This window comes from Anabrus simplex, chromosome X, assembly GCF_040414725.1.
Source record: "Anabrus simplex isolate iqAnaSimp1 chromosome X, ASM4041472v1, whole genome shotgun sequence".
In the NCBI taxonomy this organism is placed as follows: domain Eukaryota; kingdom Metazoa; phylum Arthropoda; class Insecta; order Orthoptera; family Tettigoniidae; genus Anabrus; species Anabrus simplex.
The window spans coordinates 198,923,151-198,948,118 of NC_090279.1; the positions used below are offsets into that span (position 1 = coordinate 198,923,151).

General features: G+C 40.0%; 1 protein-coding gene and 1 long non-coding RNA gene across 4 annotated transcripts in view; both read right to left on the minus strand.

The window, feature by feature from the left end:
• Window positions 1-939: 939 nt before the first annotated feature.
• On the minus strand, window positions 940-2,166 carry LOC137503185 (uncharacterized). The gene is made up of 3 exons (XR_011019092.1): window positions 2,051-2,166; window positions 1,578-1,736; window positions 940-1,296 (listed from the first exon to the last, which is right to left on the minus strand). It is a non-coding gene; the product is annotated as an uncharacterized lncRNA (long non-coding RNA).
• Window positions 2,167-14,653: 12,487 nt separating this feature from the next.
• The window catches only part of LOC136885962 (zinc finger protein 883), a 48,514-nt gene continuing 38,199 nt past the window's right edge, over window positions 14,654-24,968 (minus strand). For 2 of the 3 annotated variants that reach the window (XM_068230745.1, XM_067158666.2), the window contains one exon: window positions 18,359-23,407. In XM_068230745.1, coding sequence (XP_068086846.1) covers window positions 22,573-23,407 — 835 coding nt within the window. In that variant the 3' untranslated portion in view covers window positions 18,359-22,572. Of the gene's footprint in view, window positions 15,396-18,358; window positions 23,408-24,968 lie in introns of those variants that run through there. The other variant, XM_068230746.1, reaches the window with a different exon arrangement.

The window sequence follows — 24,968 nt, forward strand, 5'->3', positions numbered from 1 at the left end:
CATGAAAAGTAGCGATTGCTGGTGCAAACAGGTACCAATGGCAGGAGAGTACTGGAATGAGGAGATAAAGGCTACCTAAGTTACAAAGGTATAAGGTGGCAGGGAGGGATTCTGTCAGGTATAACTGTAGTAAGAATTTTGTCCTATGCGAACGACTTGGTATGTTGAAACTGTGCAATCTAATATCTTGCAGCTTCAAAAAGGATGCAATGAATATGACATGAAAATTAGTCGTTTTAAGACTAATGTGATGGCAGTAAGGAAGACACCTGAAAGAGAACTGAATGTCAGGTTGGGAACACAAAACTGGAACAGGTAGATAATTTCAAATAGGTATTTAGGATGTGTATTCTCCCAGGATGGCAGTATAGTAAGCAACATTGAATATAGATGCAGTAAACCCAATGCAGTGAGCTTGCAGTTGCAATCAACAGTATTCTGTAAGAAGGCAGTCAGCTCCTGGACAAAACTACTCATGTCTTTACACTGGTCTGGTTTCAGACCACCTGTCATGTACAAACCTAGTGCAATGAGTTTGCAGTTGCGATCAAGAGTATACCGTAAGAAGGAAGTCAGCTCTTGGACAGAACTATCAATACACCGGTCTGGTTTCAGACCACCTGTGCTGTGCAACTGCTTAATACATACACACAGAAAGGACCTACTACATGTGTTTCAAAATACTCCTTTCCTTGTAAACCATACATGTTCTACCACATAAAATATACAAATTAAGATGTTGTAATAATGCTAATAATTAATAAAAATTGGAGTTAAGGTTACTTTCCCATCAGGTGCTAATACACATAACTCACTGAGGATTCCAATAAATATTGATAGATAAGTATAACAAAAAATGATTTAATTTAAGTAGAACATTTCTCAAGAACATAAATTTTATTAGATTCTTTCTAACACTGTATACAACAGTTCCTGAATTTTAACTTTGAAAACCCTTCGACCTACTACACTCATTCTTTCCCTGTCATCATGAAGACACTAAAAATAACATTGATTACATTTTCTTTTCACTTTTCAGTATCTTTTCTAAATATTTACTTAACACATCACTGTCACTTTCACATTTCTGTTTCTTTTATTTTTAACTGCTGGCAGAACTGTTTGTAGAAGCAGAAGCCACTGCACTGGAAGTTGAAGTCCCTTCAGTAATTTCTGAACTGCGGGAGTTAGACCCCTCCAACACAAATTATTTCTGCTTCCTCCTCCTCTATTTCAGCTTGGTGAAAAGGCTCTCATACACCAGGTGCCACTTCCATAGATATGTTTGTTATAGAACTGAAAAAAATGAACAACATATTAATGCAATTCTTCTAAATTGGAGCTACATTTTAGTCTGGACACAAGCCTTCTGCTTAAGAAATTGTTACTTTCAATAATTATTTTAGTAAGATGATTGTTAGGTTAGATTATATTACTTGCAGTTATATCTGATAAATTAATGAACAGATGGGTGGAACTTATGGCCTACAGACTGAATCTTCCCCTCACTCTTTCACAACTAAACACTGGTCTGTAGTGTAGGCCTACTTTTAAAAAGAAATATTACAAAATTGTACCTTCTTCCAGCAATGAAGAGTTCCAGAAAGTTGAGGGTATTGAAGTAGACCCATTTTATGTTTTCTGTACAGCAGAACCTGGGAGGAGAGGGAGGATGTTATCTCTCCAAGTTCGATATCCAGCCCTCAGAATTTGCCATGTTTTGGCACAACTTTTTCCTGAAACAATGAATCAGAATATTGTGACAAATAAAATATACATGTAGTAGGCCTACTTATGGCATAGGCCTACACTTATTTGTCATTAAAGCGAACAATGGTATTCATTTCATTAGGTAGGTACGAGATGGAGGTTAGGAAAGCACTGCTTATGTTTTCCAAACATTTCTTCAATTAAGTTGCAAGAATGATAATTACTACTTCTCGTAGTGTAACTTTTTTAACAATCTATTGCGTATAATATATTTTATCAATAAATAATCTAAGATAACACTATTCATAAGATAATCGTAATAAATCTAATAATTACTTACCAGTTTTTGTCCCAATTCTCGACGCTATAGAATGCCATACAAAATTCACGGTGTCCCTATTATTATATCCAGGGAGTCTAGGATTATACACCACTTTGTTTTCATACACCAAGCAAATTAATGTTTCGATTTCATCAACAGATGACTATGTTGCGTCCGCCATTATCGAACGACTGCGACTGATGAAAAACGGACAAGTTTGTTTTCACAAACCAGTTGATCTTCATCGCCCGTAGTTGATCGCTGACGATCGATGCTGTGTGACTGGTGCCACTGCCCTCTGTAGGTTTGTTTTCTTAGTCGGTTGATCGCAGTCGTTCGATCGAGCCTGTGTGACAGCCCCCTTTGAATTATTATTTTGATTAATAACATCCGCACTAGAGAACGCAAGAGATGGTGCTAGTGAAGGTGGAATTGCAACCTGGAAATATCCAATCTAATCAATACCTTGCTCTGAGCCTCTGGTAGGCCGGACTATAATTCGAATACAAACGGTGGAATATGTAACACAGTTGCCTCCGCATGGAAGTTTACACAGCGCGAAATATGTTCTAGTTCCAGAGTCACCGCTAGACTTCGTGTTAGCCCTCCACTGTTTAACAACACAGACGTATATGGAAACTGTGAAGGAAAAAGGTAAGTTAGCGAGTTTTTAGGTGAGATAAGCCTTAAAATTCATTATAAAAGGCGTTGATTTGTGTATTCAGCTTGTGATGAGTATATGGTTTATATTTAAACGTAAAGTTAAGAAAATAGAAGCCTCCGCGAGTCAGGTGGCAGCGCGCCAACCTCTCACCGCTGGGTTTCGTGGTTCAAATCCGGGTCACTCCATATGAGATTTGTGCTGGACCGGTTTTTCTCCGGGTACTCCGGTTTTCCCTGCCGTCTTTCATTCCAGCAACTCTCTCAAATATCATTTCATTTGTCAGTCACTAATCATTGCCCCAGAGGATTGCGACAGGCTTCGGCAGCCGGGAAATTTCTCATTCTCGCCGCTAGATGGGACTTAATTAGTTCCATTGCTGACCCGTCAAATGACTCTAAACAGGAAGGCAGTGAAACAGGCTGTGGATTTACATTAAGAAAATGTTTTGTGCATATTGATAAATATACAAGAGCCGAGAGAGTATTTATTGTAAACATTCTATTCACAAGATGTTTATTGCGCGTGATAAACAATGGTTTATTGCTGTGCACCATTCTGCAAAAGTAAACTTCAGAAAGATATTGGCATTTATTTCCACGAGCAAATGTGGAACTACGAGAAAAATGGATCTTAATTATGTCATGTCGCGGTGACGAGAAAAATAGCATGTGGCAACCTTCCACGATGTCTGTAGTATGTAGCGAACATTTTGAAAGCACGTGTTTTAGCATTTCTACTAAAACTAGCCGCAATCAATGCCAACACTTTTTTTAGGGTATCCATCGTATTTGCATGGCAAGACTAGGTTACGTACTAATACTAAAATGTTTTAACTCCTCCCCTGAAGGAGGAGGCGGGCCTCTTAGATGGTGGCGCCGTCTCTGAGGCCGGGAGATTTGTTAAGGCGAAGGAGATGCTCGGAGATGGTGAGGGGTTTGGCAGCCGTGGCCTATACTAGGAACCCTCCCAGCATTCGCCTTATTGCAGGAGAATGGAAAACCACGGAAAACCATTCTCAGGAAAACCGACAGTGGGGACCAGCCGTGAGGTCCAGCCCTGTCCAGTCTCCCGAATACAGAGACGAAGAGCCACCCTTCCTCTGCTCGGTTGGCCGGTCGGAGTGCAGAGCTGTTGGACCACGGACCAGTCGTGGCCACTTGTGGCCCGAGACCCACTCTGTATTCATCGACGTAGGCTATGTGAATACGGCAGTGTTTTAAAATATACTATGGAGTATTTTCATTTTTATTAGGATGTGTACTTCCTGGTTGCAATTGTACTACCAGATTCGTATGAGCTCATCTCGAATTACTGGGTGATACATTTATTTTTCTTCATTAAACGTCATAGAAATATCACTTTCCTACTCAAAACGCAATGTTTTATATTTGTAATGTGCTTTTATGTGCACGTTATTATCGTAATGCCAATTGGAATCGTGCTGAGGAATGGAGGGAAAACCTGACATCCAACGGCGATATTTGAACTGTTACTACTTTGTCAATTTAGTACTTGAGGAGACCGTGCATGCTGAGGCCTTTACTTATCTCGTAGGCATCGATAAGACTTAGGGACGTTCCGATATAATAAATATCGATATTTCATTCGATATCGACATGCCGATATTATCCTACTATCAAAACAAAATAGCGATATATCTCGATATCAGATTATTTCTTTTACAAAATACAAGGATTTCAAATTATATGTAAGTTCTATAAAACGGGGACCTATTAACAATATGCAACTTGTTTGAAGCCATCAATAAATATTTAATTTGTTTGAATCTATCTGTACATAATACTGAATGATTAAAAATTTTAATTTGTTTGTATATAATTCCGAATTTGATTGATTCCTTACTAAGAAGGTAAGTCTGCGCAAACCAGTCTCTGTGTGTATGGCCGATCGAGCAGGCAGTGATTCAAGCAGCGCCAGAATGTCAGAGACTTGCCTGCAGCTAAGAATTTAAGTCCGTTAAAATGTGCAGCAGACAGTATAAGCAGCCATCGGATGCAGATCGAGCAGGCAGTGGCTTGAATTCAGCCGGAGACTTTGAGACGAAAAATATATACGGATTGAAATTAATTAGATAGTCGGTATAGAAGATGAGTTGTTATTTGTACATAATGTAGCGCGTGTATGCGGCCCTTTATACCGGCCTTGACAGTCGCTTGTGAAGCCCAGCATAAAGCTGTAATTGGAAATTTTCACCGTAATGCCGCTGGAGCGCTGGCCTACTACCCACTGACAGGCAGCTGTATACCGTAAATTGCCGCATTTCCAGTTTTATGTATGTGGTTTTGCTGTCGTAAATGTTGGCAATGTGTTCGCAATGAGGTGCTTGTTGGCTTCATATTGAAATCTGATAGTTATACGCTAGTGAGTTTATTTTTTAGTGTGTAGTGTGGTGATTATATTTTTAAATTGTGTATACAAATCTTGGAATTTGTGACATTCTTGTGCACCTTTTCGTACTTCGAGCCGAAATTATATGGAAACAAGAACAAAGTGATTTCTCGCTGTAACTTCGTCCTGAACAAGGATTTTAATTTATGCGCTAATTCGTTTTTTAATGGTGTGGTGATTTGCTTTTCTTTAACTGTATTAGGAAATATTCGAATATATATTGCTGTGTGCATTTTTTGTATTCCGATCAGGAAAAAAGAGCAAAGGGACACTGTCATTTCACGAATTCTCTGTAGACCAGGACAAAACTACGGAGTGGCTAAAAGCAGATAGCATTCTCGTCTTAGTTTTCCGTTTCTATTTCGGGTACCTTCGTTCTTTCTTTCTCTGTTTACCCCTCCAAGGTTGGCTTTTCTCTCGGACTCAGTGAAGGATGCCACCTCTACCACCTCAAGGGTAGTGTCCTGGAGCGTCAGACTGCGGGTCGGGGGATACAACTGGGAAGGATGACCAGTACCTCGCCTAGGCGGCCGCAACTTCTATGCTGAACAGGGGCCTTGTGTTGGGGATGGGAAGATTGGAAAGCATAGACAAGGAAGAGGGAAGGAAGCAGCCATGGGCTTAAGTTAGTTACCATCCCGGCATTTGCTTGGAGAAGTGGGAAACTATGTAAAACCACTTCGAGGATGTCTGAGGTGGAAATCGATACCCCCCTCTACACAGTTGACCTCCCAAGGCTGAATGGACCCCGTTCCAGCCTTCGAACCACTTTTGAAATTTCGTGGTAGGGCCAGGAATCGAACCCGGGTTTCGGGATTGGCAGCTAATCACGCTAATCAGGTATTTTTACCCATGAATTTTCTTTCATAGAATAATCCTTTAGGCGGTGTCATATTTGCCATATGACAGCAATACAACACATTTTTATCCAAGACTAGCTGATGTACCCGTGCTTCGCTACGGGATTCTCAGAAAGACTGACTTTGCTGTTTTCCTAACCTAAAATCAACATAGGTCATTACAAAAACGTAAGTATGAATGTAGCGATTAAAAGCAATGTTATCATATAAAATACTCGATCAAATGGAAAGCCGCACGTTTTATCACTTTTAATGAACAATGCTGCGGTTAGATTGCGGTGCCAATCTAATAGTCCAAAGTTCCAGAGCTGGGATGACCAGGCCGCAGATTGCCATGAACACTCATCTGCCATTATTCCGCTAAATATGCACACTGTTCATTCCAATCAGTGCCTCAGAGTAGGGATTGAATAGCCCAAAATGCTATGATGATCCAGTGTGTTACGTACCAGTAGTATCAGAAAATTTATAAACCAGGGGAATGGCATGCTAAAGAAGAAAGTTACCTAATTCATCAGCTACTTCCCATCAATATTCAGACAGGCTGTTACACTCTGTACGACTGGGCGAGTTGACCGTGTGGTTAGCGGTGCGCAGCTGTGAGCTTGCATCCGAGACATAGTGGATTCGAACCCCATTGTCGGCAGCGCTGAAGATGGTATTCCGTGGTTTCCCACTTTCACACCAGTCAAATGCTGGGCCTGTACCTTAATTAAGGCCTAAGGCACTCCTAGCCCTTTCCTATCCCATCTTCGCCATAAAACATATCTATGTCAGTGCGACGTAAATCAAATAAAAATACTCTGTACGCAGCAGTAATCCTATATACCGGAGATGAGGGGCAACAGAAGCCACAAAGCACATCACGACAAACAATGGTCAATGTAATGTTATTGTTGATCAATGTTATGAGCTTTCTATATTGTAAGCCTTCACATTTAGTTTTCTTTTGACGCTGTGATTTGTAAAATATGTTATACCATAAACTATAGTTTCTTATTCTCCGACTATACATACCAATTTTCATTAAATACTGTTTACCAATTTTCTCGTTACTCGGCGCTGATATGGACTTAGTAACAAACATCCAAATTCATGAGTATCTTTGTGATCATAGCCAGTACGGTAACAATGTATAAGACATAAATAATCGGAAATGTAATAGTATATAACCTTAGTTATGTAGCATTCATCGATTACACCTCTAATAAGAAATATTTGAGAATTACATTTTAGGCCTTCCCCTAAACTACCATTTCACTCAGCGTGAATAAAATAATTTACAGCCTAGACTATAGCGACTTATTTCCTGACTTTGCATACCGATTTTCATCAAGATAGGACTACTAATAACAACAATATTTGAGAATTAAATTTTAGGCCTTTCCCTAAACTACCATTTTCTCAGCGTGAATACAATTATTGATAGCCTAGATTGTAGCAACGTATTCCCCAACTTTGCATACCCATTTTCTTTAAAATACGACCATTAATAACATAAATAGTTGAGAATTCAATTTTAGGCCTTCCCCTAAACTACAATTTCACTCAGCGTGAGTAAACTGATTTATAGCCTATATTGTAGAGGCTCATCCCCCGACTTCACATACCGATTTTCATTAGACCACTAATAACATAAATAGTTGAGAATTCAATTTTAGGCCTTCCCCTAAACTACCATTTCACTCAGCATGAGTAAAATGATTTATAGCCTAGATTGTAGAGACTCATCCCCCGACTTCACATACCGATTTTCATTAAATTATCTTCAACCGTTTTTTTGTGATGCGTGTACATACACTGACTGACAGTGACAATGCAACACCACGGAGGAGTGGTTCGAAAGGGATGAAAGTTGGGGAAAAAACAGAGACGGCACGGATGAATAATTGATGTTTATTTCAAACCGATATGCAGGTTACACAATGCGCACGGCATCGACTCAGTAGGATGTAGGACCACCGCGAGCGGCGATGCACGCAGAAACACGTCGAGGTACAGAGTCCATAATAGTGCGGATGGTGTCCTGAGGGATGGTTCTCCATTCTCTGTCAACCATTTGCCACAGTTGGTCGTCCGTACGAGGCTGGGGCAGAGTTTGCAAACGGCGTCCAATGAGATCCCACACGTGTTCGATTGGTGAGAGATCCGGAGAGTACGCTGGCCACGGAAGCACCTGTACACCTCATAGAGCCTGTTGGGAGATGCGAGCAGTGTGTGGGCGGGCATTATCCTGCTGAAACAGAGCATTGGGCAGCCCCTAAAGGTACGGGAGTGCCACCGGCCGCAGCACATGCTGCACGTAGCGGTGGGCATTTAACGTGCCTTGAATACGCACTACGCCATTCCCTCATCCAAGTCGCTCTAGCCTGGCACCATGCCAGGCATGCACGTCTATGCTGTGGAGTCAATGGTAGTCTTCTGAGCGGACGCCGGCGGTGCAGGCCTCCTTCAACCAATCGACGGGAAATTGTTCTGGTCGATATTGGAACAGCCAGGGTGTCTTGCACATGCTGAAGAATGGCGGTTGACGTGGCGTGCGGGGCTGCCACCGCTTGGCGGCGGATGCGCCGATCCTCGCGTGCTGACGTCACTCGGGCTGCGCCTGGACCCCTCGCACGTGCCACATGTCCTTGCGCCAACCATCTTCGCCACAGGTGCTGCACCGTGGACACATCCCTATGGGTATCGGCTGCGATTTGACGAAGCGACCAACCTGCCCTTCTCAGCCCGATCACCATACCCCTCGTAAAGTCGTCTGTCTGCTGGAAATGCCTCCGTTGACGGCGGCCTGACATTCTTAGCTATACACGTGTCCTGTGGCACACGACAACACATTCTACAATGACTGTCGGCTGAGAAATCACGGTATGAAGTGGGCCATTCGCCAACGCCGTGTCCAATTTATCGTTCGCTACGTGCGCAGCACAGCGGCGCATTTCACATCATGAGCATACCTCAGTGACGTCAGTCTACCCTGCATTTGGCATAAAGTTCTGACCACCCCTTCTTGGTGTTGCATTTGCTCATTCAGTCAGTGTACATACAGACAGACAGAAATTACGGAAAAGTAAAAAGTGCATTTTCTTGTTACTATGGACATGACCAATACAGAAATACCATTATTTTCAAATTCTGAGCAATGTACAGACAAAACTCTTATTTTATATATATAGATAATCTGAACTTCAACATTTAAACATTGACAAGTAAGAATCACTACCGGTACTGCTATGACGGTAAGGCCAACGTATGAAGTGTTGTTACCTGAGCAATGGGGCGATGGCCTAGATGTTAGGCCCCTTTAGACAACAAGCATCATCATCATCAAGCAGAGAACAGTTTACAATTTATTTACTCAAAATACTTTTCTCTCACTGAATTTTTATTTAAATTCTTCTTCTTCTTTCGCTATTTGTTTTACGTTGCACCAACACAGATAGGTCATATGACGCCGGTGGAATAGGAAAGGGCTAGCAGTGGGAAGGAATCCATTGGATTTCCAGTTTATAATCCTGAAGATTTGGCGTGAATTTTGCAATTAGTTGATAGGTGCACCAGACGTTGGCCTTGGTGATGTCCAGATTTGTAAGGCGGCTGAACAGTAGGCTGGAGCGATAGAGTAACAATACTGCGCTGGCGAACATTAGGTGGTATTGCTGGGTTTTGCGCTGCCTCAGCATAACTGCGTACATGTGCAGGTTGGTCCAACAGGTTGGGCAGATGGTGGGTGGTCGATGGTCCAGGACCCAGCAAATGGATCCCAAGGTCCGTTCCAGAAGATTCCAGATGAGCATTAGATCCCGGTGAGGTTTCGACAGAGCCTGGAGAACGTTGTGTCAGGGATTGCGTCGGACAAACTCTTTTCCTTTCTCCATCAGGATTTCCCGAACCAGACTCCGATAAACGACGAGGTTGTTTTACTTGAGTAGTTTCCATGTCCTTTGGTGGCGACCTGGGCGAACGTGATCGCGCAGGTGATGGCAGCGGTGAAGGACTCATCGCATAACTTTCAGAAACTTCCCGATATGTAGACGTAAGACTGTCGACGGGTAGAGATTCCGGTAGACTGTAGACTGAATATGTTGTACAGCAGATCCAATTCCAATTGAGAGGTTTTCATTCCCCTCCTTGGTGGGGGGGGGGGGGAGGGGCGGCCCACTCAGGTGACGCCTTCTCTCTGGCCAGGTAATTTGTGGGAGTTTGGTGGGTTGTGGGAGTAGGTTGCAGGGAGGTGAGGATTGACTTGTAGAGGAGGGAGGGGAGGGGATTTTTACCTCTCATTTATTTTCCTTAGTTATTTACAGTTGATAGTACAAAGTTTTAAATTGGTGTTGGAGAGGTACATTAGTGGGTAGGTACTCACATTCAGATCAAGTATATTTAATGACACAATGTTACGAGTATAAAAGTATTTCATAGACCAAAACAAAAAATGTGTGGCAAAATTCAAAGTTTGTTTTTCTTGACTGAAGGATAATAAATGCTTTCATCAATAAGTATGTACTGTTATGTAATATTATTGCAAGGAGAGTTTGAACAGTAATTGCATTCCTTTCTATAAAAGGAATCTCATAGTGCACTGGCACTGCTGGTGGCTTCAGGTAGCCTACGCAGTGGCCTCCAAGGTATGCACTAGCCATGCGTCTTGGTAGGTGTGCTTGGTACCAACTGATGAGCCCAACCTAACACATGGGGGTGAAACGCTGGCAACCAGGAATGAGTTAGCTGGAAAATTTATAATGTCCAATAAATGACCATTTATATTGGTATTATAAATTTACTCATTCGGGACAAATATTCCAGATTCCCTATGGGAATTAACATCCATATCAATTGACAATATATTCAAAAAATATTCACCATCAGAATATTGTCCTGCAGGATAGGAGAGGTAGTGGTATACAATTTCTAATCACCAGATTTTGTAGCAAAAGCCTGTTCACCGCATATAGTCCGTACATTATTAAAAGTATCGAATATTTGTTTTAACACGTAGTATTGTTACCAAGGAAATGCTAATCAAACTTGCACTTTTTGCAGGGTATTAGTATCTAACAATGTTAAAAAAGGAAAAATGTTCCACCTTTTCAATACAATAACACTGTTGCATGAAACAATGTAGCAACATATTTAATTTATTAAGGGACCGGTTTCGACATCTGTCCATGTCATCATCAGCCTACACAAAAAAAAAAAAAAAAAAAAAAAAAAAATGGCAAGAAGTTAACACAATGGTAGCACTTATGACACTTTTCTTGAATTAAAAATAGAAGTTCATGTAGAGGTTCTTGAGCACTCTTGCTGATCTTGAGGTTAAAAAGATGTAGTATAGTAACATTGTTACTATTAGTTCAATACGGATCAGTTATGAAGTTTTTAACTTTAAATAAGTGTTAGTATCTGTCGAAATAATAGCGTTAGCTTCAATTTTTTATGGACTACACTGTTTTCTACACCTAGCATTAGTTGTGGACATTGCAAATCTAGAGGTATTATTATTATTTTTAATCAATCAATCACCACTGATCTGCATTTAGGTCACCCATGTGGCGGATATACCTGACTTGCAGTTCTCGAGGATATTGAATGTCTTCAAACAGGCTTCAGGCGTACAGACATCCTATTCAAACGAATCATATGCTAGAATTGTGGGTCTGTTGATTTTCCAAGTTATCTACATCATTTTCATACATGATTACTTCAACGCTTTGAAGACTAATCTCTGTCTAGAATTACAGAGCTCCCTTTTTTTTTTTTTTCAGTAACTTTTTAAAATGATGAAATACCTGATTGTTAATGGAATTGTCACCTCACCTAGATTCAGTTCTTCAAAAGACACTTGCTTTTAGTTGCTCCTTCAACTTCACTCTGCACTGGCCTGTTTTAGTGTGCGATGTCAACTTATTTTTTAAACCAAATATTTCATAAGATTGGATCCAAACAATAGAATTCCAGAGTTCTTTGGTGTTTTCCTATTAAGTGCTTCCTTATTTTATCTTTGGCCAATTTTTCTGTATATCTTTTAAGATTGGATTTTTTTGTTAACTTATCTTCAACAGCTGAGTATGTCCCTCACATAGGGATGAAACATGTATTGTTAATGTAAAGTTTTTTATAAATATATTCTTTTCTGAATATTGATTGTATTAAAAAGGTAGACTATTTCTCTTCTAATTAACATCTCTACTAATTATCTGGTCATTAAAAACTGGATGCAAAATGTCTATAGAATTAAGAGCAGAATGAATTGTGGAACAGTCCTGTTGAAAATATCCATAATCCTTTCCTTTCCTGTTCATTTCCAATCAATTTTATTATATTGGAATTTTTTTTTGCCAGTGCCTAGTCTTATGGCGACAATGGGATAGGAAAGGCCTAGGAGTTGGAAGGAAGCGGCCATGACCTCAATTTGCCTGGTGTGAAAATGGAAAACCACGGAAAACCATCTTCAGGGCTGCCGACAATGGGATTCGAACCCACTATCTCCCGGACGCAAGCTCACAGCCACGCGCCCCTAACCGCACGGCCAACTCACCCAGTATATTGGAAATAGCTTTTCGGTCCACCATACATAGTGTGTTTAGTCTCGTCATTGAAGTGAGGTAATTTACAAATGAATGCAAATTCGTCTAAAGATATGAGTCAAACAAGAGGCACGAAAATGGTATACTTTTTCGATAAGTAAGACCGAAAATTTAGTTTCCATACTATTTCCACCAACATGAAGAGGGCTAAGGTACCATACATCTCATTTTCATTGACCGGAATCAATTCCCTTACCCTAGACTAAAATAGAAAAAATATTCCTTGGGACTTTGTGTACATCTAAGTGTAGTGATTTGTTTCCGTTACACTCAGCTGGACGAGTTCAAGTGAAAAAAAAGTTTGAAAGACTTCACTGGTTGCCTGGCATTTAGAGCTAAACCTTGGCATGAAAAGAACTCGCTAAATGTTTATTTCTTATATAATTATCCTTGTCATCCCAGTAAAAATTACACGCAGCACTACCACATCTAGCACAAATAGTGTCAGAAACAACAGAGTCTTCTGTAACATTTCAGCCTCATCACGGTCTAATTCGGTTATCAGCATCACTGTAATCAGAATTATCGCTAAAATTATAACTACTATCTTCATAATCACTAAAACATTCATTTAATATGCCTTGTAAAGCATCACTAGAAAAATTATCCTCGTTTACTGACGCCTTTGTGGGAAAAGTACACGAGCAAATAGTCGAATTTTACACATAAATAACAAGTTGAAAAATTGTTAAAATGGATCAATAGATATATAAAACAAAAGAATGAAGCTTAATCTAGATGGCTGTGAAGAGACCTCGGACATAGTTCGAAGGAAACTCACGAGATGGAACGACAATGCAGATGCGGCGCAATGCGTCAGACATGTCACTCCACAGCAACAGACGGTTACTGCATGCTACACGTCTCTCCAAGCTGTCAGGTTAAAAAATGGACACAAAATTGTTCTCACATATATGACTGAATTCAAGTTGTCATAAAGAAATATAGGTTCAATTATCCGCTGTGCATACACCATATCCCTATGCATTGGCACTTCTCGTACACTATATGGGTTGCAAACTATCATCCTCACGATCCGTATCAATGTGGTATATGATGGGGTGAAATAAATCAATGATTCCACCTAATTGATTATTTATTTGCCTTTGGCAAACTAAAAGCTGTAGAACGTTTCTTTTAGCGACTAGACGTCATGAGCTACGTCATTGTTCACCAACTGGCTGATGTGTGCCGTAAGAGCGCATAGGGGTCAGACACTTGAGTCGTAGAGTGGCACGAAGGGGCTGCCTCGCTTTGTAGTAGGCATATGCTGTGCCGTACATAGTGATACAGTACAGTACTCCTCACCAGCTAGAATTGTTCCTTCACGAATTCACCACCCCTGAATGGTTTAAGTTTCTTTGCAATTAAATATGAAATTTTAAAACTCAATCAAACTGCTGACTCACTGATCGAATACCCGACAGGGTTATTTAATTTATCTTTCATTTCTGCAAATACACGTACACGTTCTTCGCCTTGATACTGATCATAATCTGTACTGGCATTATAAATTACATGTTTTTACATTACAAGTTATAAATCTCATTTTACAACCGTATTGGATTTCAGAGTAATAAATTATTATATTTAAAAAACCACCTTTCCAATACACAAATTCCTCTTTTTTTTTTAAAATTTATGTTTTTACATACGTAGCTCTTTTCTACAAACTGAACATTTAGCTGTAGCCTTCCTATCATTTTCGACAGATAAATATAGATCTTCCCATAAAGATAAAAAAAGATTGGAGGCATAGATAGCTTGTCGCACTGTGATGTGTTCGGTTCATCCATACTGTACCACTGCTAACATCACTCTGCGCTCTTACATACACGCCAGCCAGGTGGTGGCACTGAGCTACGTCTTGTTTAGTTGTACTATTTACAAGAAGTAAGGACATATTCATCTCTTCTTAATCCTAAAAAGACATTAAAAAACCTTAAAAATAATTAATATAGCTCAAAGTGAAGGAATGTATTATGGAAAGGTGGCAGTGGGAGATGGAGGGGATAAAACTATCAAATTATGGTTTAAATAATATTAAGCAGTTAAAAATGGCTTAAAATAGTTTTGATATCATATCCAATGCAGTTTTTAAAAGTTCATCATTATCATCATCATCATTTCCCTTTATCCAGCTGTAGCCGGGTAGGGGCAAATATGGTTCCTCTCCACTTTCTTCGGTCTTTCCACCACTCCTCCTCCAACACTGTGTCCCAGTCCAGGTTTCTTTCTATAATGCTGCGTTGGATGGTATCCTTCCATCTCAATCGTGGTCATCCACGGCCTCTCCTTCTTGGATTTGCATTTCCATCACCTTTTTTGGCATTCTTTCGTTGCTCATTCACTTTATGTGCCCAAACCATCTTAGTCGGCTCTTCTCTATTCTATCATTCATTTTTTCCACTCCAATTTCTTCCCGGATTTTCTCATTCCTTATTTTGTCTCTTCTACTCTTCTGTATCATACTCCGCAAGAACTTCATTTCGGCTGCCTGTATCCGACTCTCATCCTTCTTTGTCACTGTCCAAGTTTCTGCTCCGTAAGTTGTTATGGGTACGTAATACATCTTGAACATAGTATCCTTTGCTTCCGTTGGCACATCTTTGTCCCATAACATGTTTCTTAGCATGAGTCTCAGATACTCTGGGAATGTGATGAGTCGTCATTCACTTCTTACGGCACCAACCTTGTTTTTAAAAATCTTTAGTTATATCGTATGTGTGTTGACAAAATTTATAACTTTTTTGGAGTAGGCATTCCTTAGGAGAATCTTAAGGGTTGTTTGACATTAGACTGCATTTATAAGTTGGCTGGTGGTTTGCAACCCGATCTGTGTCCTGGAAGAAATGGGAGAAACACGTTTTTGTATGATGGAAACTGTTGGGGAAATATGGTTATTTTGATTGCCTTAATAAAACCTTACCCTCCCAACAAGAAGAAAGCAAGAAACATGAATGAATTGCATGTAATCAGAAATAAGAACCAAACATGAGACCAAGGAATATGGAAGTTTACTGGTGCGAGTGTGGGAGGCATTTGCAGGGATAAATCAAGAGAAAGAATGGGCACACTTCCTCTATAACATATTTATTAAATAAAAATTAAAACACACAAGGAACGAAAGAACTGTATTACCAAATTACAACTGAAGAAAAAAATTATAACATATCTTTACATCACATACTTAAAAACGTCAAAATCAAAATACAATGACGGTAACTCGCACAAGAAAAATAGTTATGTTAAATTTCCTTGACAAAGATATGTGCACACGTACCTTTACTGCGGTGTTTAACATTGATAATTCCCATAACCATGATTGATGCCAGTAACTACACATTGAATAAAAAGAAAGATTAGCAAAGAGAAATACAGCCTCAATTCAATAATTAAATACTTTTATAAGAGGTTGTGGCTTGGGTATTCTGGATGTGCCACCCCTCAAGTACATTTCACGTGCACACGCAGTAAATTAAACAAAGTGACTTTCCTAGTGATATGAAAACTACATTACACATTAATTAAACAAAGAGGTAAGAAAAGTAAAACTTGGAATTTCCTGTATGAAACTAATAATTAGTTAAGCATGTTAATCCAAAATAAAAACATTTTAAGAATTAAAATTCAAACCAAACCAAACCCCATGACACAACAGCCCCAAAGGGCCATGGTTTACCAAGTGACTGCTGCTCACCCCGAAGGCCCACAAATTACGAGGTGTCGTGTGGTTGGCACGGCGAATCCTCTCGGCCGATATTCTTGGCTTTGTAAACTGTGGCCGCTATCTCACCGTCAGACAACTCCTCAACTGTAATAAGGTAGGCTGAGTGGACCTCGAGCAGGCCCTCAGATTCAGGTAAAAATCTCCGGCCTAGCTGGGAATTGAACCCAGGGCATCTGAGTAAGAGACAGGCAAGATACCCCTACACCGCGGGGCTGGTGGTTACAATTTCAAAGAAAAGGAAATTTATCTATAGGGAAGAAGCCATGGCTCCTAGTGGGACATGGGTCCACACGGACTTCATCTGTCCCACCAGAGACCCATTTGATTAATGATGCCAGGAGAAGCATTGCATCATGCATGACCTTGCGAATGCAAGGTGGAAAAGCCCTGAGTTAGCAGTTTTGGCTGAAGGCCAATCAACATCCAGAGCTAGAATCCAGGCGCCCTTTCTCCCGCAATAAGATTTGGTACATTCTCTTGACACTGCGTTCCAGTTAGATCTGGAAAGATCGACTTCTTTGCCGACATACAAGGGGAGTCACACAAAGGAACACACGTGTCCCAAAAGTTGTCTGACTGCACAAAATGAGAGGGTACCCAAAAATAACCGGAATAACACTGCCGTGGGCAAAGCTTGTGTAGTATGCATTTCTGCACTAGGTGTGTGTAGCACAGCTCATTGCCAGTTCAGTGCCGCCTGTGTTGTCGACCATGCTTGTTCTGTTCATCTGCAGCGATTGTTTTTGCTAGCGCTCTTTTGTTCTTATTTCATTTTTCATGATGGCAAGTCTAAGTGAACAACGTGCCAACCTTTCATTGGGAAGTTTTAAGAAGATTGCACAACAGTGTTCATTGAAAAAGACCCTATTTGTGGCAAACAGGAGACTGGTTTGTCAACCATGACAATGCACCTGTACACACAGCCATCTCTGTAAGACAGTTTTTGGCTAAAAATGGTATGGTTCTGCTGCCCCGACTCCTTGCAACTTTTTCTTATTTCCATGTATGAAAAGGGGCATGAAAGGACATCAATTTGACAACAATGAAGAGGTCAAGAAAAAAAAAAAATGAGGAAGGAGGTTTCAGCCATTTCTAAAGATGACTACAAACAGATGCTTCGAACAGTGGAATCACCGGTGGGGCAAATGGAGAGTATTTTGAAGGCGAAAAGGTTGTTTGGTAAAAAATGTGAAAATACATAGAGTTTTTTTAAAAAAATCTTTTTTTGGGGGGGGCGGAGGGGGGGGGGCAGGGGTACTCCCTCGTATTATGCTACACTCACAAAATCTCGCTCAGGATCTAAGGCTTGTAATAGGACTTCTTTTCTAAATCACCTTTCTGAGCTTGGTCTCCGGTTTGATGAATCTAATCCTTGGGTCGAGTATATATTCCCTCTCTTCCTTATGGTTAACAACATCCAGCATATGACACGTAAGCGACTTCTTCAAAGACATCATATTTCTGAGTCAGATTGAGTGGCTCACAAGGAAACCCTCCCATCTGCTAATCCCCGATCTGATTGAGATTTGACACGACGACTTTAGTAGGAATGTTTTATTCGGCAATATCAAAATTATATTTAGTACCTGTTTTGTGGTGTCAAAGTTTGCTCGTTGAAGCACTGCATATATAGGAGTAGCGGCCAACCAGTTTATGTGTCAGATCAGAGACTTACAGATAGAAGGGTTTCCTTGTTAGACAGTTGAGGGTCTGGCCTTCTGACTCAAACTTGGCAGATTCGATCCTGGCTCGGTCCGGTGGTATATGACTCAAATACATCAGCCTCGTGTTGGTAGATTTACTGGCAAGTAAAAGAACTCCTGCGGGACAAAATGCCAGCACCTCGGTGTCTCCAAAACCAAAAAAGTAATAATAATAATAATAATAATAATAATAATAATAATAATAATCTTATTTGCTTTACGTCCCACTAACTTCTTTTAAGGTTTTCGGAGATGCCGAGGTGCCGGAATTTTGTCCCGCAGGAGTTCTTTTATGTGCCAGTAACTGAAAAAAAAAAAAAGTAATTAGGGGGGATGTAAAGCCAATAACAATATTTATTGTCATATTTCTGAAGCTCTTTCAGAGAATCTGCAGTGATAGGTCTGAGCCTATGATGTCTGTTGCTGTGAATGAGCTCGCCCTTAGGGTACGTTTATGCTGCAGCTTCGCTGCTGTCACATGGATGCTCGCCCTAACATCTCGCTGCTAACTATAGCCACGCTGCTCCACATGGAGCTTTTACCCTGCAGCAGCCCCATGCGCACGCTGCTGGCAGCTCTCAGCTGTAGTCGAAAATTCAAAACAGATTAACTGATAGTTCAGGCGGTTTGTATTTTGCATAATTTGATTATAGATATAGAGGGTATGAACACTTAGACTACGAAGACGTACTTTCAAGAGCCTACCCCGTTGAGGAGAAACAACACAGCTCCAGCTGAAGCTTTTGAAGTGCGGAATAAATTCAGAGGTTTTTTTAACGAGTGAGTCGCAGTTCTGTTGGCGATTGTATCTTACAATAATTTGGTGTACTGAGTGTGAAATAAAAAGTGTAAAATGCTTCGCCTGGATTTTTCAGTGCATTTCTACTGCGGGAGTTGATTGAAGAATGAAGCTACAAATGCTTCATTTCATAATTTAATAGTGTACCTTTGAATAATGTAAAATAAGGGATTATGGAGTATCTCATTTTGACTTTAGTTAGGTCTCCTAAACCAAATATGTTTACAGTTTGAAAAAATAACTGCCGAACTTTCCATGAAAAACGAGGTACTTCATATAAATCACCTACTTGTAATGATAGAGTTCCCCTAAATGGCAAGAATAAAAGAACAAAGTTGACGTAATCGTTCCGCATTCTTTTGCCACGTCATTCCATAGTTTGACGATGATGATTGTTGTTTAAAGCGGGCTAAGTCATCGACCCCTGATGGTACGAGATGAGACGAAATGGATTAAAATGATAATTAACCCACTGACTAGGATTAGAAAAATGATAATGATGAGGAAAATTATTATGAATTTAAAATAAGTAGTGGATGTAATTCGCAATGCCATATTTTCCTCTAAAATTAAAAAGAGTAAAACGTAATAAAACTGAATAAGGCACTGACATAGAAGTAAAATAATATATTTAATTCAAATAAAAAATACACAAATATAAACACAGTCAATAGAAAAATAATTTATTTTGCCATTTGTTTTAAGTCGCACCGACACAGATAGGTCTTATGATGATGATGGGATAGGAGAGGCCTAGGAATAGGAAGGAAGCGGCCGTGATTTTAATTAAGGTAGAGCCCCAGTATTTTCCTGGTGTGAAAATGGGAAACCACGGAAAACCATCTTCAGGGCCGCCGACAGTGGGGTTTGAACCCACTGTCTCCAGGATGGAAGCTCACAGCTACACGCCCCTAATCGCACGGCTAACTCTCCCCGTAGAGTAAAAATAGTAGTTAAACCAATTAAAACACAAATTGAAACTTCACTTTTAAACATGATAAAACAAGCCACTCTGCCTCATAAAACGTAGAAAAAGGTCTACTGGCCGCTTGTCTTCTCGTCACTCCTTTTATCCCATATGAACCTCTTATGATGATCCGCATGCCGCTGGATCCAAATCGCATTGCGTTCGAAGACAGGTTCAGATAGCAAGTGAGCAAGTGATCGCTGAACGTGTGTATAGAGTGCGAAGAGAGGAAGAGTGGGATAGCGGGTGACCTTGAAATAACCAATCACAGTCCAAGTTACAGGATAGCCGGCGATGAGCCAGGCTCGAAAATCAAACGTGTCTGAGACCATGGATGTGGCGAGTATAGCAGCCAGGAGCGCAGCTATGAGGTGGGCTCCAGGTTAAAAGCACCGATTGAGATACATTGGTTTGTTTCATCATCGCCTAACATCGAGCAGCGAGGCTTCGCGATGTGCCAGCAGCCAGGCTGCAGCATAAACGTACCCTTACTTTACAAAGGAAGGGTTATGACCAATAAGTGCCAAGCACATGATTTGAGAGTTTCAGTCTTGCTATATTCACAGCAACAGCATACTTGATTCCTGCCAGGGACACATCTCAATGTAATTATATTACAATTCATTTTCATTGCATTCACCTTCAAGATGTAGTATGAAATGTTTATGTTGGATGATATATAAGCTACTGGGAGCAATATGAAATTATCACGTAATTTCTGAAAAATCTGTCTAGCAGTACAGGTCACAATGTTGGCAGTCCTAAGGTTAATATGCTGTAAATAAATCTCCCTGAGGGCTTTCATAGTTCAAAGACTATAGGACAGTCAATGGGAGGGACACCATGATTTCTTTGACAGCACTTTTAATGATCTTATCAACATCAGTCAGGAATTAATTTTTGATTTTAGGTCATACGTGCAATGTAAAGCATAAATTACTGCCAGCCATGAACTGCAAGTCAAAGGTGTCCACTAGGAACAATCTCCTCAAGAAATTGGATAGATCACAGTGGGAAAGTCATCCTGATAGAACTTCTGCAATGTTATTCCGCAGCAGAGTATGCCTGTCCTGTTTGGTACAGTTTCACGCATGAAACCTGTAGAATTATAACAACTCCTGTTGAATGGCTTAACCACCTCGCAGGAACAGCACCATCTCCTATTCAACGAGAAATAGCTGGCAATAAGGAAAGAACCCACCTTTTGCATGGGTACAAACCATATCCGCAACGAATGAAATCAAGGAAGAGCTTCCTTAGAACATCAAAGGAACTCAGAACCACCACTGAAAAAACTAGCCTATAACTATGGAAGACCTTCCCACTGGTTAGAAAATAATTTTGCAAACTTTGCCTCCTGGCCATAACGAGGGATGGCTGACTTGGAAGTCCCTGAATAGATTGAGATCTGGAATGGGCAGATCAAAGGTTAATTTAGCCAGATGGGGATGTTCTGATAAGGATGATATTCAGTGTGAATGTGGAGAAGTCCACACCGTACAACATCTGCTGCAATGCCAACTGTGTCCAGCCTCCTGTACTCAAGAAGACCTTCATTACTTCACAATAAAAGCACCGGAAGTAGCCAAGTTTTAATCACAAATAATATAATATTTGAACTGTGTCTTATATATATATACGGTATATGATTCTGACACGAGAATAAATAAATACTGCCAGCCAGATGTTCTAATTCAGGATGTTCCAATTCTAATCCTGCTAAAAGTATCACGTATTTGACAGTTTATCAATGTTTCTTTTGTAAGAGTTGTCAATAATTTTACTTTCATTCATAACTATTTCTCTTATAAATTTATTTTATTCATTTGGCTTCACTGATGAATGTTGAGACCAATTTTTGTTGTATTAGTATCTTCAGTTAATTGCCCTTTTCTATTATATCAGCTTTAGGCTTATCATCATAATATTCTAATCCAATCCTTGTCAAACATTTACATGCCATCTGCACCACAACCCATATGGAATCACAATTTGTTTGCTACAACTAACAAGTCATCAGCAAATACAAAAATGATCCAAGCTCTCAAAACTGTGATAAAAAAGGAATTTGTGGAGCAACACATACTTATTATATTAACAATGGCAGTTATTTTGGGCCACAAATGTTTTATCTCCAAATCTTACCATGCACAGCTGGAAAGGAGCATTGATAAAAATCCATCAGATTGAAAAGTTAAGCCTTGAGCAAACTCCTTGGTGCTGTTTAACAGGAGTAGGCTATGTGCTGGCATCGGGTTTCACCCTTTCCCTTCCTGCCATCATATATCACATCATTAATTTCATATCATTAACTCCTCCGATCAGGTTGACATGAGAAAGGGCATCTTGTCGTAAAAACTCGCTATGAAGATTCATCTTGCTTCATAACCCATAGAGAAACAGGATAAGGGTTGGACACGCACACAATCTTGGGTTCATGGACGGTAATGGCAGAGGATGCTAAGGATCTCAATACTAGAAAATCTTAAATGTTTTGAAAAACTTATCTACAAGTGGATATCGCAGAATGTTGCAGTTCCTTGACCATAACAAGGGCACCGTGCAGGACAAAATTGTCATCAACCAGTTGCATGGAAGGACAGCTTGCCGAAGGATAGATCTAGTAAAGAGGTTCCGTTTGGTGTTGTCCATAAAAAGAGGGTGAAGGATGATAACGGATGGCACAATTACATCAAGATTGAATGGGGTTTCAACACTCTGGAATGAAATGATGACTAGGATGGTTTTAATACATGATCATGCCATATAATACGCAAGTTTACAGAAGGTTCAGTTGTATAGCAGATAAATTTTATGATCCCTAGATTGGTCGTTGTTCTATTGTCCGACTATGACCCTCGTTCACTATAGAACTTCTCGTGGTCCTCTTAAATCTCATTTTGCACGTCGAACAAGTGAATGGCCGAACATCAGCATGAGCAACAATGTGATGTATGGGAAGAGAGCGATTCAAAAACATCTTATTACATGTGTCGCACATTACGCAGCGCCATGGTTTGTGAACCTTAAAGTGGTTGATCAGGGACTCCTGGGTCGTAAATGTTTTCTCACACTTGGGGCAATCCAGCTGAGAATCCTGCAGAGCAACAGCATACGTCTTAGAATTTGATTTACAACACATGTCATAAGTCAGGACCTCTTGTAAGTGGCTTTTGTTGTGCTGATTAAATGCACAATGATTACGGAATTTCTTATAGCATAACTTACAATTATAATCCTTAATATGCATGTGCTGCTCTAGGTCTGTTGTAGTGGAATACACCTGATAACATCTCGGACAAGAGTAAGAATCGTCTTCGCTGTACTTGGACAGGTGTTCGTGAAGGTCCCAGCAACTTTGAAAAGTCTCCCTACAGACAGGACATACTCGAGGGTGGAAGTCTAAAATGTGCCTCATAAACTCCGCTCTCTTGATGTACATCTTGTTGCAGACAAAACAAGAGAACCCCACATCTTCAGACACAGACTGGTGATGAGAGTGAAGGTGACTCCTCAATTGACATTCTTTTCCGAACCTGCTTTGACAACGCGTACAGAGGTAGGGTGCAATCACTTCATCCTTCGAGGTACACAAGTTCCCAATTGGAGGGATCTCCCAAATTCGTCCACTGGAAGAAGGGAAGGAGTACGATGCACTGCAAAATACCCCAAGATTATTACATTGCATACATGACAGATAACTGTGCAAAATCAACATTTAGATTCAACAAGGAGAAATCAGCCAATGAACTGAAATGCAAATTCCATGATTGAAAGCGTTCACAAATTTTGATGTACAGTAGAACATTAGTAATCAAAAGATCCACAGTTCTAGTCCTTCAGGAAAGCAATTCAGTGTTGAAAACATCCCAGGGATATGAGTTACGAATTTTAGGTAAATAAAATATAATTATGAGAAAATATTCTTTATTTATTCCTAAAAATTACAATCCTTTTCTTAATCATCATTATCCAGTCGATTAGATTAGCAGTTTGCCTTTCTCTACCACTACGATCGCTAATGTGAGTCAATGCAGAGTTTCACTTAAGACCTTATAACTAAAATCGGTGTGGACATTTTTTAAAAAAATTAAAAAAATGCCTCAGGGTATTGAACCAAGGAACATATTACAGAAAGCATTATGTAAATTAGTTAATTTGGCTAGGATTTGAATAAAAAGGAAACCAAGTGATTTTAGGCTGTTTTTCTGGAACTGCATTTAGCCCGGTAGTATTTTTTTTTTTTTTTTTTAGCTTGATAGAGCTATCCAAGAATTACAATTTCAAACCTTTCCAGGCTTTTTTAGCCCTTCAACTTTCGGCACAATTGAGGAAATTGCTTAATTTTACATTTTTCGTAGTATGGGGAGCCCTACTTTGTCTGCTAAGAAATGTTTTCAATACTAAAAAGTTTATTTAAGGTAGCATTTAGCACAACAGAATCCAAGTACAGTATAGTACATTGTTAATTGAATTGCTTAATTCGAAAACGTAACGTACAAACATACACATTTTCCAGGAGGCATGTGTATGTATGTATGTATGTATGTATGTATGTATGTTGGGTATTCAGCCCAAAGGCTGGTTTGATCCTTTACAGTTCCACCAACAGCTGTCATAGACGGCCTAGGCATCACTAAAGACGCATACTAGGGAAATGAGGAGTGAGGTAGTTTCCTGTTGCTTTCCTCACCGAGCCAAAAGTAGATATTACATATCAGTCTGCCAAGTCCACTGAAATGCATGTACCAACCGACCCTATAAGCAATATTTTCACACACATTCATAACAGGGACTGGCTCCATAAGGAATGGTATTACTAGCATCGCTCGTACCTCAGTCACTTTCATATTGTCAAAGCCAAGGATGAGACTGAGACAGGCGAATGAAAGTAACAAAATTATACTGGCCCATACCAGAAGACACAGTGCACTGAAAACCCTTCATCTCGCTAGTAAAGGCAAACAGGAGGCATAAAAAGACTTAATGAAAATTCTGTTATATTGTATATGTTACAGTTTTAGTTTTCTTAGTGGGGGTCCCCCTCTTTCATAAGATCTTAATGTAAATATATGAATTTTTTAACCTATATAGTTGAAGAAGAGAATTAACATATTTCTCGAAACATGTAATACATATTCTAAAGTGTGAAATGTAAATAAAAGTTGAATACATAGTATTGACTAGGTGGATTGCCCAATTCTCTACAGAGGGGTC